At 30.2% G+C, this 14,043-nt stretch overlaps 1 protein-coding gene across 2 annotated transcripts in view; it reads right to left on the bottom strand.

Moving 5' to 3' along the window:
• The window catches only part of LOC107165333 (protein 5NUC-like), a 46,421-nt gene extending 34,436 nt beyond the window's left edge, over positions 1–11,985 (bottom strand). The window contains exons 1-2 of one of the 2 annotated variants that reach the window (XM_089217691.1): positions 11,869–11,985; positions 221–700 (exon numbers count right to left, since the gene is read on the bottom strand). In XM_089217691.1, coding sequence (XP_089073817.1) covers positions 221–676 — 456 coding nt within the window. In that variant the 5' untranslated portion in view covers positions 677–700; positions 11,869–11,985. The remainder of the gene's footprint in view (positions 1–220; positions 701–11,868) is intronic. The other variant, XM_015513518.2, reaches the window with a different exon arrangement.
• Between the last annotated feature and the right edge of the window lie 2,058 nt (positions 11,986–14,043).

Below are 14,043 nucleotides of genomic sequence, written 5' to 3'. Positions count from 1 at the left end.
AAGTTTATATAGTTACGTCTAAAAGTATCAACCTGATTGAAATCAACCTATAACTTAATAACCAGTAGATACTATAGAGGATCAAACGAGTTGAGATGATCAAGTCAAATAAAGCTCCGAACCGGTTAAGTCGATTCGATAAGTTTTTAAAAAATTAATATTTTAACTTTTAACTCAATTACACGTCCAGTCAATGACCAGCGCGGGTTGTGTCACGTACCATGGCGTCCACGCCGAGATGGCCGACCAGATCGGCGGCCGGCTGCCATCGAAGCATGTCATAGAATCGCGTTCCCTGGAACGTGTCGCCGGCGTACAGGTGGATAACGGCGGACGGCGAGCCATCCGCGGCCACCCGGGCCCGTTCGGTATCCAGCGCGGCGCGCAACCTGGCGAAACCGCCGTAGCCGCCGGCCGCGCCGCACGAGCCGCCGTCATCCTGGTCATCGAGGCAAGTCTCGTCGTAGTGTGAGTGCACGTCGTTGGTGTGCAAGACGGTCAACCGGAACTCACCGGAAGCAGTCGCCATCGCCGTCATCGCCACCGCCGCCGCCTGAAGCAGTCCCAACGCTACGGCCGCCATCATCGTACTGCGCAACGTTCCACCGCCGTCGGAGTGATAACGAACTCGTTGCGAGCGTTGCGCGCTTTCTACCGCGATGTTTTTTCTTCCCATTTTATGTACTGAAATTGAAACCACCTATAATCAGTCACTATATTAACTCGGTGTTTTCACTTGGAAAGGATAGAGTCTCAGCCCCCCCTCTAAAAATAGAATTTTCACATTTATGGACGTCACTCTGCGTTGTATTCGCTTGTTATAATGTTATGCGTATTGCGTTTCCACTATAATAATTGATAATTCAAAATTCCAACACATAATAGACACCGTCACGTGTCTAGAAAAATCGGGTGTGAATTTATTTTATTTTTTATTGATCAACATTTATACAGGACAAACCCTTTAACAAAAAAATATATAATAATAAGTAATAATAATCTAAACATCAAAAAACAGAAACAAAAAAAATATATATAGGTTCAAGACTTTAAATTTAGAGGTACGGTACACAATACATCAAGGCTTATATCAGGGCTTGTCGGGCTTGATGCCTGTATAAACCTTTAAAACTCGAAACCGAAAACTAAATCAAAAACAAAACTGAAAAAAATTGAAAACCGGTATTGCAATTTAAAATCGAAACAGAAAAAAATTGTGTAACGGTATTAAATTCAAAAACAAAATCAGAAAAAATTAAAAACCATTATTATGATTCAATTTAAAATTTTGAAATTTTAAATAGCGATTTTAAGGATTCCCTAGCTGGATAACTATCTTCTCCACATCATCATGTCCATTGTGCTCACCTATTTACTTATCGTAACTTTTTTTTTATTGTACAAATTGTAAATGCGACTTATTTACTGAAACCGTAACCGTAACCGAAACCAAAATTTCCTAATACTAAAAAAGGTATACAAAAAACGAAACCTGAAAAGGTTTCAAACTCTGATAATAAAAATGGTTTCAACTCGAAAATAAAGATATAGCTTTCATTCAAATACAGTTACGAGACATGAAAACAAATCAGCATCATTACAAATTAGGTTGCATACCGTAAGCACTCGTGGGGAAAAACAATCGGAACCTACCTTCCGACATAAAACAGCTAATAATTAATAAACATCATGCTCGAGACCAATGGCAAAGTACAAGGTTGCCTAGTCATAAAAAAAATTTAAATTTTTTATCAAATCTTTTGAAATATAAACTACATAACCACAAATCTGAACAATTTCAATTAAATATAAAATCTTTGCAACCTAATAACGGCTCTCTTTGGAAAGCAACCAAAATGCTCACCAGTCACAGAGACGAAATCCCACCTTCCAGACAGGAAACCGGTCAACTAGCTATTATAGCTATTACAGACAAAGACAAAGCAAATGTGTTTGCCTCTCAATTGGCCGAAACATTTCAACATCATTTGTGCACCGGTCCCGAAAACGATTCAATTATCAAAATTTAACGATTTCTAACAGCTCCCCTACCTAAGTCTATACCGGCTAAACCCACTTCTCCTGGTGAAATTCAGTTTATAATTAAAAAACTATCCCAGGCAAGGCACCTGTAAATGACCTCATTACAAATAAAATTCTGAAAAATCTGTCTCTCTAAACTATAACATTGCTCACCCACATATATAATTCTATGCTAAGATCAGCGGCGTAGATACGATTTTTTTCTGGGAGGGGTTTTAAAATATATTTATGACACAAATTACAAGTTATTAGTTAAACTAAACGTCATTTTTATTTTGTTTCAAATTGGTATTAATTCTATCATCGAAAAATGCAAAAAAATGATTACTTTAAAAATAATCAGTATCACAGAAGATAAAATACCAATGTAAAAAGTTTTTTTTGGGTGGTGGTGGGGGGGAACCCCTTACACCCCCCCCCCCCCCCCCCCGTAACTACGCCATTGACTAAAATTATCTCACTTCCCAAAAATCTGGAAATTCGCAGTCATTATACTTGTACCCAAACCAAATAAATCTAAACACTTATCTTCATCATACCGTCTCATAAGTTTACTCCCAGTTCTTGGTAAACTTTTTGAAAAGGCCCTCCTGAAAAGACTACGTCCCATCCTTCAAAACAACCAAATCATACCAAATAATCAGTTTGGATTTAGAAATAGGCACTCAACAATTCATCAAGTCCATCGTCTTACCGACGAAATCTCAACTGCTCTCGAAAACAAAGAATACTGTTCTGGACTTTTTTTTAGATATTGCTCAAGCATTCGATAAATTCTGGCAAGATGGCTTACTATACAAATTAAATCTTTACCGACTCCCTACTATCTTATTATAAAATCGTATCTACAAAATCGTTCGTTTGTCGTACGACAGGGTAACGATATCTCATCTACTCACTCAATTTATGCTGGAGTTCCGCAGGGTAGTGATTTATCCCCTAATCTATATAATATATTCACAGCAGATATTCCTCAATCTTGTAACACCCTTCTTGCAACATACGCCGATGACACAGCTATTCTTTCCTCTAGTTCAAATCCTATCCTAGCTTCAGCTGCACTCCAGGATCATTCTAATAAAATAGACGAATGGGCCAAACAATGGAAAATCAAAATAGTTACTGACAAATCTGTTCAAGTTACTTTCACATTAAAACAATCTCCCCGCGAATGCCCTCAATTAATCATGAACAACGCCTCCATCCCTGTCTGAACCGAAATAAAATACTTAGGCCTGGGGCCCCCTAAAAGAAAAAAGAAAATCAGCGAACAATAGACTTCACCTCCTCTGACCACTCCTCAACACCAAAATACCACTCCAAAACAAACTTATTATATGTAAGTCAATCATAAGACCAGTCTGGTCTTATGGAATAGCAATCTGGGGCCCAATCAAACCCTCGAACATCAGGCCAATTCAGGCTTTTCAATCAATTGCGCTAAGGTTAGTAACCAAAGCCCCCTGGTACGTTTCAAACTCTACCTTACACAATGACTTAAACATATTAACTACCACTGAAATAGCCAAAATAATGTATAAACGTTTCCACCAAAATTTAAGTACTCATAACAATACTTTAATATCACACATGTCCTCCCTCACCCTCACAAAAAATCCACCACGCAGATTAAAGCGAAAATGGTGTAGAGACTTATTAAATGAGTAAAGGAGGTGTTGCCATTGAGTTTCTTCCTCATCACGTCATTCATGCTACTTTATTCTGTTTTTATCTTATTTGCTTATTGTAATTATTGTATACAGATTGTAAATTGTCTTTCTTAATAAAAAAAAAAAAAAAAAAAAACTTTTGAATGCATAAATAAGTGCATATTTAACAATATTTTTTTCATAAAAATCCTGACCCTAAATTATTTATGCATTATGTATTATTATATAGTAAGTATAGATAATACAAGAAAATCATCTGCTGCTTTGTAACTACTTATATCTACTCCTCATATCGGGTGACAAATATTTGTATTGGAAAAAATGGTACTCATGTACATAATGATAGGCGTAACCCGTTTTACGTTTAAATGTTGAGACATAAAAGAAAAATAATTATGATATTAGAACAAAAAATTAAAGAATTTAAATACAATATCAAAAATAGTTAGGTATTCATATCATTTATATTTATCAGAATACGACAAAAATTAGTATTAAATATTAAAAAGTTATTTATTATGTTACGCCAAAAATTAAAATACAATACTAAAAGAGTTATTTATATTTGTCATAATATATATTAAAAATCATTGTAAATGTATCATTATTTATATTAGTTCATTTTAATGTTATACTATTATAAAACTATTTCTATCCAATGTTATAGGTAATTAGGGTTCTAAATTTAAAATGTTAACATATATTTTTCATTTAAACATATTTAGCTATGTAGGTATAATTAGAAATGATTGTCGATTAAACGCGGATTATATCCATGATAGATGGATATTATCTACCAAGGTTTAAGAATTACTATTTTGATGTTTAAGATGAATTAGGTTTGAAAATATAAAATACAAAAAATGCAGTATTATTAATAATTATAAAAAGGTATACTTATAATGTGGAATTTTGGACACAGCAGTAGGTATAGTCTATGATCTGTAGTAGATAATATAATTCAGATTCGTGACGAGGTTTGTACATTTTCGACCTTGATGTGTTAATGTAATATAGTCCTATATACGATATAATCCTTATATAATTCATCTGCATTAAAATAATAATTATGTATTATTAGAGTGAGAAGAAAGCTCTTTATAAATAGTGCTAGCATTTCGATGCAATCTGCATTTTGTTTTCCAGCATTATAATTACGATTTTCGTTCTATAAAATATTATATTTAGGTATCTACATTTCATTATTATTGTTTCAGATTAAAATATTCCACGTAGAAAATTAGAAACTGTTCATTCCCGCACAATTTTATTTTTGTTAAATATAATTAAAAAATAATTTTTGGTATAAAATAAAAAAAAAAAACAGGTATATGGCTGTCACTCTGCTATAGGTACAAGTAATTTACTGTAATAAATAGTATTAAATTTGAATTCAATGATATAGATATTACATACGAAAAATGAATCTAAGTGTAGATGGTTTTTCAATCTAGGATATTTTAAGCTATATAAATTATTTTGTTATTATTAAAAAAAAAAAAAAATGTGGGAACCTATAAAATAAATTCCAAATTAACCAAATCAAAATTCGGCCATGACGTTACAAAGTATAATAATAATATTATAATTATCGTTGTTATTATATACTATATGGTAACCCGTCATTTCGTCGCGGTAATTTTGTCGCACGTCAATTCGTCGCGGTCAATTGGTCGCAAGACAATTGGACGCATACGACATTTCGTCGCGTGTAATTTCGACGCATGCTACATTTGGTCGCGCGTCAATTTATCGCATATATTTATATAGGTATATAGCTAGTGTTATATAAAATAGATTATCTTGTCTTTTTGGGTAGGAACATTTAATAATATAATATAAATAATAATTCTATAGTATCTTTACAATTTAGTGGTAGTGGTGTAGTACCTTCTTTATCATTTATTTTTATTTCAGTAGGTAATTCATTATTTGGTTTTTACGTGAGTCTTTATCGAATATTCGAATTATTACAGTGTACCTACTCATCAGTCATAACGAGTCTCTGCTCTCTAATCTCTATCGATTATAGCGTTATACAGTACCGTATTACGTCTACGTATATATACGTCTTGCTTTAACAAATAATAATTATTATATATTTTATAAAATATAAAAATTATGACTTTACAATTTATAAAAAATCAACGAGGGTATGATCTTTTAATTCATGACAAAAAAATATAATGATTCATCTATTAGATTAACATTATTTTAAGATTTATACATTAGTATGACAAATATATATAACAATAAGCTAAAATGACTGATATGTAATTTTACATTTTATAAATACAAATATATATAACAATAAGCTAAAATGACTGTAAAGTCAAAAGTTTAAACTTTTCGAATTTTAGTTATCGAGAGAATTGCACACTGTAGATAACATTACTTACACGATGAATAGAATGTCTCACTGTGTTAATTCTCGTGTCTCGTCTTCAGCTTTACTAAACTCATCGTTTCCTGAATAAACTTTTAAGTCTCGCATAACTATTTGAATATGATAAGAAAGGTTCCACTTTTAGCAGGTTATTATTTACATGTTATTCACATATAAAAATTGTCCTTCTCTTATGTGAGCTTATGTTCCACCATTAATATTATTATTGAGAAATTCTTAGATTTCACGTCCAAAAAATATTTACATTTTTATTACATTTTATGCACAGTTTTTGAAAAAATTGCAAAATTATCCTTATGTTACGCAAAAACGTATTGCCATTTATTTCTTCTGTAGACAAAGCATGTCATGTATTCTCAAAAATAAAACTTTAATGTTATTACGTCCACTATGGTTAGATAACCACTAGTATATAATATTGTTACAGCATTATTATGGTTATATAAACAAAACACGCCCCCGCAGTTATTCTTTCGTTCAATTTTTATTTTATTTGAAACAACGTTTCTTTAAAGCACATTTTCTTAAACATCGTTACTATAATATTATATGCTGGAAATACGTCCGGAATGGAAACAAACGGTTACCAGACAATATCAAAAATTGTTTGATGAAAAAATTAAATTATCAACACGCAGTAACAGCAAGAAAATAGTGTACTCCTTATAAAAAACATTTCGCATTCTTAATGTCTGATTATATATTTTGTCATTAACTCTCACATATATAGAAGCAATGGCTATGGACAATCTAAAGTGATTTTAATAATATATTATATTATATCGTTCAGTCCATCACTTGGAATAGTATAAAATCCGGAAAATGCATATACTTATATATATGTATGTATATTATGTATTCATTTCCGGGGTCATAGTCATAAGTTGAGAGTAACTGCACAATGCACAGATTAATAAAATTTTTAAAGACATTTTGAACTATTAGTTATTACGTTAAGCGTATAAAACGTGCAATGAGACGTCAGTAGTTTGGCATATTTTAAACATGTTTGCTTTTGTTTTACAATTATTGTTCCACCCTGCAGTTGCATTTATGCGCATAGGACGCCGTGGCTTTAAAAATAATCATTTATGACGTTAGAACTAAAAAAAACAGAGCAATAAAAAAGACTTCATTCGATTCTAAAAATTCATATTTATTTTAAAAACGATTATACAGTGGTGGGGCGAAGTAAACATTGTTCTTAAAATAATCTCGGGTTTTATTATGGGGAGCACAAGTGTTATTGTAAATTTTCAACAAGACTATGGATCGGAACTGAATGCGCGAAACGCATTTTATTTTCCGGAGATGAGTCCCAGGAAGCCAGGAAATACTTTTCAAATACGATATCCGGCCGTTTCATACATCAGAGAGAATTGAAAACTTCAACTATTATTTTGCATTTGTAGCACTTTTAGCGTTTTAGAGCATATTTTTATACAATTTAATTTTTAGATAATTGTATTAATTTTAAGTGCATATTTATGAACTACTAGATCAGCAAAAACGATTGTATTGTGCATTCAGGACTTAAACAACTAAAAAAAAAAAACTGATTGGTTAGTTGGTATTACATAGTAATCGAGTTTATTTTGTATGTATTCGTTTATTCAAAAAGTGTTAAAAAAATATTTGAGTCAAAAAGATAATGGCGTTTAAATCTGGTCCTAAGGTAAAGCCATTTACTACCTATCCATCACGCGTATATAAGGTGTTTTTTTTATTCGATCGCCACAACTGATTTCACTAATCATTAAAAACCTTCAAAAGACACGTTTATATTGTTTATAATTAACAAAAATAAAAGAAAGGGAGAATTGGGTACTGCTCTGCTGTATATTAGACATCATGTGAGCAGTGTTTGAAAATTTAAAATTATGAAATATTTCAGTATTATAATAATAATAATAATAATATATATATATATTTTTTTTAATAAGTTTTATTTTTATGTATGATTGTCATAACTTATCTTCACAATTTTATACTATTACGGAAAACAATCATAAACTACTCATAATTGATGGCTTTTTGACTTTTTCTAGTTAAGTTTTTAATAAATAATCATCATTAATATTTGTGTTACAAAAAATTTCAATGTAAAATATTTTATACTTAAAACACTACATGTGGGACGGAATTAAGGCTTGAAATTGATTAAAAATTAATATTACATGGATTTTATAATATTTAATGATTCGTATATCAATGCGTACAATAAGTCAATAACTCGATTTGATTGTTTTTCCTGGTTTTATTATTTTTTTGTTTATATTTATTCAATTTATTTATTTATATAAAATACTCGCAAAATAATTTTGAAAATAAAGCCTACGATTAAAAATAAAATCTACTGGTGTAACGAATTGAAATAAATATATGCTATAGACAAAAAAGTATTGCAACCTACCAGTTAAAATAAAAAAAACAATTATATAACTTTAGAAGCGACACGACTTTAAAATCGAGGTACATTTAAAACCTCCTCAACCAAAAACAAAATGTTATCTGCGCGAATGAGTGACACATTTTTTAAATCTAAAGTATAGGCGCAATTAAAAATATAATTTTAAATCATTGCGTTTTAGAAACTTATTTATTATCTTGTTATAGGCTATAGGCTTGTTATTTCGATATGATTAATCTTTTAGGTTCAGTTAATCATTTATGTTTATTCAAATAGATTTTTATTCTGTTATTTTTATCTTAATCGAAATGAAAAATATGATTATCTGGACTCAACATGTGGTTGCATTATTAATTATTCCTATCGATCGTATAACCATCTACCTATCCACTTACCCTAGATTCTATAATAATATTAATGTATGCATCAATACAGCATCTCGTCAATATAACATAGATACCTTTATATTACATACCTATAGGTAATGTGTGCATAAGCACGTATGAATATTATAATTTATATAGTGGATATAATATAATATAATATGTAGGTATAGATTTTCCAAAGTCAATAAATTATTATTATATCACAACGGGATTTGTATAATATAGAACGGCCAACCTGTCTAGACTACTGAGATATCGACTGTTTGATGTACGCCATATAGATACCGCGTTCGTGTTATAGTGCATTGTTATGTCGTTTTGATAGTGACACTCTCCAAACGCACACGTCTACATTATATATTACAATATCATTATCATGTTAACAGTGCACACACAAGCACTGGTAATACACGATATAGACGCCATCGAAGATAAGTGCGATAATGCCAAGTCGATTCGTTAACGTCCTCGTCGCGCTACTGAGCATTCTTCATTCCATTCATGTGTGTATTTTTATTATTATTATTATTATATTTTGACATTTTGTGTTTATTTTTCCACCCCGTTGACCTATTGAACAATATAATATACTTAAAACATATTATTAATATCTACTGAAATTATTGTGCGACAAATCCAACGTATTATGTAACATTCCAATAATGGATGTCTGATTTATTACTAATCCTGTATGTACATATTATTATACACACACACACACAGTTATATAATATATATATATATATATTATTTATTTGCTATTCTCAAACGTTTTGACATAACGTTTTTGTAATTAGATTTTTTTTATAAAATTTACTAGCTTAAAAATATATATTTTGTACTTGTATAAATGATATCTTGATGTTGAGCGGAGAGTTGAATGTCTTGGTTTACAGAGTATTCAATTTTATAAAAAAATATATATTTTTATATTATATTCTAATCATTATAGATAATGTTGTTAATGACTGAGTGAGTGGGGTACATAATGAATCTGATTAGTGATTTGATTAATTTTGAGTTTATTTTATAGGTAACTACATTTAAAAAAAATAACATTACCTATAATTAATGTAGTTTAAAATATCATAGACTGACAAACCGTATCCGCTCATAATCGTTTATCGTATACAATATGATATTATATCATTGAGCTCAAATTTAATATCACCCATTATAGTGGTAACCCACTTCTTTTGAACTACCGTACAGCAGAGCGACACATCCACTTACCCGACTTTTTATTATTAACGTTTTAAGTTGAATAATTGTACCGAATATTCATATTAATTCATTAAAGATAAGTACTGTGATGCCTGGGAAATTTGTTGACGTCCGCTAAGTTAAAAACTACTATGAATAAAATTAGGTGTTGTATATATTTTACTCGGATTTCCAAGTTTTTTAAGTATAGACTAAATGTATTACAAAGTCTTTAACGTGTTCGATTTTAAATTAGGCTATTAAAAAAAAAACTTACTAAAAATGTAACTTATTGCATAAATAAAAATTATGTTAGATTATACTAGACATAAAAAATAATGAAATTTCAATTTGAACAGATTGAAAAAGTCTTTTAGACCTAGAAGTTGCTTTAGTATAGCAATTAAGTGTAAATCACTTTAAACCATTTAAGTAATCATCGTATAGTTTCAAAAAAGCATCAGTGAAATTAATATAAAAGGTATGGTAGTAATGTTTAATTTAACCCTAAGGGCTGATATAGGTACTCAATTTTGTCGAATTGTAAATTTTCTGTTAGGTTAGGTTAGGTTTGTTATAGTTCATTTATTTTATTATCAGATGAGTTTATATTGGCAGTTTTTACTTATTTTTTTCAAATGTAGGTATAATATTCGTCTCCATCACAAGCATTGTTAAAAATAGGTGTGCAAACTCATGTTAAACAAAAAAATAAAAATATTTATGTTTAAGTGTATATGCACCTATACGTATAGGTATGCTCAGACTTTGTCCGCAGAGGGGGGGGGGCGCATTAAAAAGGTCTGAATCAGTAAGAAATCAATAAGATTTGAGTACTACTATAGTACACAGTCAAATATTAAATTTTAAATTATAAAAAAAGTATTCATTTAATTCAATAACATGCAAAAATATAATAATAATCTAGTATAATAAAGATATCAGATGTTCATGCATTTATTAAAGAAAAAGCCGGATGCCGTTGTAAGAGCTGCGACCTACCGCCTCCTTCCCCGTACACACGTCTATGCATATATGTAACGACGATTTGATTGTGAAATAAAATATATAAGTTAATATGAATATAGTGATACATCTATTATAAATATACTATATAGGGTTATACAATTCAATGAAACATATGAAAATTGTATGTAAATAATCAATCTTTATCATATAAAACCATATTTATTGAATAATATAAACAATAATGAATATTTCAAAGAAAGTGAAAATTTTCAAGTTAAATATTTTTCAATTTCAGAACTATCTCTATTCATAAATCCTTGTTGAAAAAATAAATACAAGTTTATATTGAAATGATCTATGATCACTGATGATCCCAGAGCGACTCATCCTCTGTACGATTTCGGATAAATGAGCATAGTATCTTTTATTTAATTTAAAGTTTAAAATAATTTAAAATCGCCCACTCAACGATCGTTTAAAATTATTCGATTATAAACCCGTCACTTCTTAATTTTAACTGCTTTCTTTTGACTTTTTTATAACTATATAATTTAATTAGTACTAAGCCTTTTAATTTGTTCTATGACTATTATTCTAGTTTATACTATTGTAATTTATATATTTTACCTATTTATTATTTTGTGCTTGCCGGAGCCATATGCTAAAAAAAAAAAAACTTTTATGGATAACGCCAGCGTGTACATACAAATAACCCCAAGCTACTTGTTGGTACATGCACCTACTACCTATACATATTATTCATATTCAGTATTTACGTACCTTCTTTATTATCTATGATCGTCATATAATTCTGACCTTAACAACTGCAGCAGCAGACAAACATTAAATTTATTATGAACGATGAAACTTTTTTGAATACTTGATAGCTGAACTAATCAATAATCATTAATGGCACGATCAATACCTAATAACTACACCATTATAAACGAATTCATTGTTGAACAGCTGTATTTACTCGTCAAATACGACTTATCGTTTATGTATGGGTACCAATATTCCAACCGTTGTTGCAATACGTTATAGTGAATTAATGTTTGGTTTAACATGTTTACTCGTAAACGACAATAACATAGGTTAGTAGGTACCTAACCTAAGTACCACAAGTAATAATTGCTCACCGATAATAGCAAACGATCGTCGTAATCAAGGCGATTATTGTATTTATTCGTCCGCTTAAACATTTATTAGATGTTATAATGTAAAATGTACCAATTTTATCTCAAACGAATTATTATTAAATATTTTTATTAATTATTATCCGAATAAATTTGAACATTTCAACCTACCTATTTACTTTTGGCGTGTCAATATTTTTTATCTCTCATAAATGTTTTCTAGAAAAATCACGACCAGTTTGAAATAAAAGCTTAGTTAATGTTGCGTTTGCGTGTTTTGTTTTGACTATTAAATTGATTAGTTAGTAATCTTGAAAACATTTTCAAAAAAATATGACAGAACAACGACAACCAAAAGTTTAATATAGTGTTTATTTTCGCATATTTAGCGGTTTTTTTTTTACTTTTTAGTTTTAAGAGCATATTGATTTGTACAATTCAATAACTTTTTAGAGCATAATTTAGAATTAATGATCATATGTGTATTATACAATTTGAACATTTGGCAGTGTACCTATATATAAAAAAAAATACCAAATAATATATATTTATGTTAACAGTTTTCGCTAGAGATTGACTTGACCTAATCTAGTTGGCATACACAATTTACCATTTTTATTAATAAAGGAATAATAAAAAGATAAGTGTATATTTTTACTATTGTTAAACGCAAAAGGGCGTGCATATTGTTTAAGTACTTTTGTAAGCAAAAACTTCAAATTTCAAATTTCAATGAAAAATGCTTTTTTTTAATGTTATAAACATATATCAGTCTATAAGAATGTCCAAAAATCCATATCAATTTCATAATCCGTTTCTGATTTTACATAGCTTGCATAAAAAGTAAAACTTTTCTTTTATATTTTGTAGCTAGCGTTTTTAAATAATGTTTACGTCCGTGTTATATGGGTCAACTCGAAGTATAAACATCTCTCCACTATTTTGCCTCACAAGGCCGATGTAACAGGCGAATTGTACCCCCGGATATTCATACCCCCTGGAAGTGCGATTTTCCTGGGTTATTAATACCTCCCCAGATATGACGTCATTTTGAGAGATATGTATTTCCCAGGATTTTCATACCCCCATGGAGGTATTACTTTCCTATAGGATATTTGTACGAGGGGTACTGTTAGCGTAGGAAAATTATACCTCTGGAGGGTATAATATTATTATTAGAAGGTATCGTTTTCCTGTCACACCGGAACTAGTGGACAGTGATTGTCCGTCCAAACATTGCACAGTGTTCGTAATAGGTACGTCAATAATTGCTATAATATATTTTAAACAGCTCGATATCGTAAATCGGATTATAATAATAATATATACCTACCTAGCAGCCATTCGGGTTTGTTGTGTTGGCGTTCACGTGACAATGATGTGAGGTGAATTTAATGCATCAAGGTCAAACCTCTGTCGAAATACGTTAATATGAAATCAGCGCAAAGTGTTTAAAAAATAAGTACTGATTAATGATGAAAACAAGGTAATATTGCTTCGACAAGCCTGTTATTCGTATTCGATTAAAAAACACACGAAAATATAGCCCAAGCATAAATCCTATAATACAGCGTTTCTTGTCCTTTTTTCATTTACTTACCTCTTGACCACTCACCACTATACTTTAAGAACCCTCAAATGTCAAATAACCATATATTTTTACATGAGGTACATACGAATTCACGAAAGTAAAGTAAGTTGACTGTTGAGTTCAAGTAAAATGTATGAAAAGTTTAATACAGAAGAATTCGGAAATATTTATTTATTTTGATCAGCATGTGCATTGTGCAGTACATATTATTGTAAATAATAATAAAAA

The sequence above is a fragment of the Diuraphis noxia genome, unplaced genomic scaffold, assembly GCF_037042655.1.
Source record: "Diuraphis noxia isolate RWA-SAM2 unplaced genomic scaffold, SU_Dnox_SAM2 contig0001, whole genome shotgun sequence".
Lineage (NCBI taxonomy): Eukaryota > Metazoa > Arthropoda > Insecta > Hemiptera > Aphididae > Diuraphis > Diuraphis noxia.
Note: the sequence above shows the minus strand (reverse complement) of the source record. Positions and strands in the feature narration are given on the sequence as shown.